Source organism: Electrona antarctica (genome assembly GCF_951216825.1).
Source record: "Electrona antarctica genome assembly, chromosome: 18".
Taxonomy (NCBI): Eukaryota; Metazoa; Chordata; class Actinopteri; order Myctophiformes; family Myctophidae; genus Electrona; species Electrona antarctica.
Genome location: NC_136799.1, coordinates 5,199,249 through 5,201,822, shown reverse-complemented (window position 1 = coordinate 5,201,822; position 2,574 = coordinate 5,199,249). Strand labels below are relative to the sequence as shown.

The 2,574-nt window shown below is 38.3% G+C and overlaps 1 protein-coding gene across 1 annotated transcript; it reads left to right on the top strand.

The window, feature by feature from the left end:
- Window positions 1-349: 349 nt before the first annotated feature.
- LOC306942508 (B-type lectin plumieribetin-like) lies at window positions 350-1,894 on the top strand. Its single transcript, XM_079528438.1, has 3 exons — window positions 350-430; window positions 730-820; window positions 1,601-1,894. Exons 2-3 carry the CDS (start codon window positions 734-736, stop codon window positions 1,877-1,879), a joined length of 366 nt encoding a protein of 121 aa, XP_079384564.1. The 5' UTR covers window positions 350-430; window positions 730-733; the 3' UTR covers window positions 1,880-1,894.
- The last annotated feature ends 680 nt before the right edge of the window (window positions 1,895-2,574 follow it).

The following is a 2,574-nucleotide window of genomic DNA, read 5'->3' as shown; positions in this document are numbered from 1 at the left end:
GAGTGTAATGTACAACGTGAATAAGCCATACCGGTCCATGACATGAGTGTAATGTACAACGTGAATAAGCCATACCATGACATGAGTGTAATGTACAAAGTGCGCTCATCATATGTTGCTCAGCAGTTTTCAAGTTGCGCTCAGAAGGTTGGAATGTTTGCTCAGGCCGATGAAAAAATAGAGGGAACATTGGTCCTGTGCACAACATCGAAAGCGTGCGCACGTGCGGGCGGGGGTGGGTGGCTGGTTCGGCGCGTGGGTGTGAAGAAGTTGGGGGAATTATCACTGGCATTTTTTCAAGATGTGTTACTTGAACCTACTTCCTTGTTCCTTGTCCGCTCCTGGCGATAAATAGGTGACTGGTCTCCTCTACTCCATCACAACTTCATCTTTCCTCAACATCTCTTCACCTCCACCGCTGAACTCACTGGTGAGTGCATTGTCTTTGTGGGATTAATTATTCTTTATTTTATTAATGATTTGAATCCATTTACATTAATATGATGATTATTCTATCCATTGTTGATACCTAACTAGACCATTGTAGCATGAGTGATACTTTTAAAGGCGTATTCCATTCAAACTAATTCTATTTCAACTGTTACTGTATATACGTATATTACTCTCAATTGCTATTATTTACTAAACATCATTATTTATAGTTCCTTCCTGAGAGCCCAAGTCGTCTCCAGGAACAATTTAACTGGTTTTATTCTCATTTCCCTTCAGAACGATGAACAGCTTCATAAGCACAGACCAGGAGCTTCGTCAGGGAGACGTCCTTTTCAGTGAGAACAAGGACTTTAAGGCTGTCTTCCAGGTACACATACTGTATACTGTATGTTATTATAATAATCATGGAAAACATAATGCTAAGGTGACTGATTGGAGGAGTTCTTCCAGATCCTTATTTGTATTGTTGGAACTGAATGTCATGTTGTACCAAAACTACATTTGACAAGATACAGTATCATTACAAAATTAGTGGGCACATTTTTCATAGGGTCAATATAAGTAAATTAATATATGATAACCCTTCCATAGGATAAGCCTTTTCATATTTTTCACTTACAGTATACAATGCTATACATGAATACATGAATTTAAAAAAAACATTGACTCTAACAAACAAAATGAAATAAGAATGTTGACTCGGTTGCTTTATCCAATTTTAATTCTGGGCATATTTTCTTACATAATGCAATGCCTAATATGCATATTTGAACGTACAATTTCAGAAAGCCTGTAATACAATACATGTTCATGTTCTGTAAGTACTCAACTGGGGAAGTTCCATGGTGACAATTATTACATCCTATTATTACATCCTATCATCATGTATAAAGGTGAATATAACAAATGTGTGATAAATATGATAAAAGCTAGTCCTGTCCTGTGGAAGGGTTATCATTTATTATTTTTCTTATATTGACCCTATAAACAAGTTAATATAGGTATGGTTTTGCCAACTCATTTCGTAATCAGAGTTTGGGGCTCTGGCTCATGGACTAAATTCTAGCGCTGTTGGCAGTGTGGTCAGCAAATAATCTGCGTTGTTAACAGTGTTCATCAGTTAAGGGTTGTATTCTCCCGCTTGCAGACTGACAGCAACTTTGTGGTGTACAAGTGGACTCCTATCTGGGCATCAGACACATGCAACACAGGTGGCTCCCGGATCGTTCTTCAACAGGACGGCAACTTGGTCATGTACCCCAAGTCTGGCCACGCAATCTGGGCTACTAACACTGGTTACTCTGGCCGCGAGTTTCGCAGGATGCGTCTCACAATGACCGACGACGGAAAACTGGTGATGGACAACGACGGACAAGGGGCCTGGCACTCTGAGGAGAATAGAGGGAAATTGATGAAAGAGACATAATCATGAAAAATGTCTACTAGACTAAATTAGGTCATCAGCATGATGTAAACTGTTGATGAAATAAAGAGCTCTAATCACATTTGTGTCCAAAGTCTTAATGTCTTAACTGCTTAGCAATGCCATTTACACTAATGGTTGTTTGTATTGACAAATAAGTAAAGAAGTAATAACAAATAATGAATCATGAATGAAATGAAATATGCAGTGAATATCAAATCAAATCAACCTTACCGGCCGGTTTTAACGGCTGCAAAATAGATGCTGGTAATGAGATGGAAACTGCCCCATAACCTCAGTATCCATGTTTGGAAGTTATCCTTCTATGAGGTTTTGAGTTTGGAGGCTTCCAGTGCTCGAGCACAGGGAGGCAGGGACAGATTCCATCCAAGCCCTACTTACTGCGGCCCAAAAGGTAAAATCAGGTTAGGTTGAATACCTGTACTGTACTCCTGCAACAAAGACTGATTCATCCATGTTTGTCTGTTTGTCTGTTCCAATAATAATATTGTCATGGAAACATTACAATATTATTGTATATTATTATATATGTTTTGGTTTCCATTTAATTTGCTTTGCAAGAAAAAAAGAAAAGAAAGAAACATGCATCGTGTTATACGTATATACATCATTGTTGTTTCCCTCTCCTGTAATGTCTGTGCTAAAAAGAAAGAAGAAAAAGTTGGTCACAATTATTG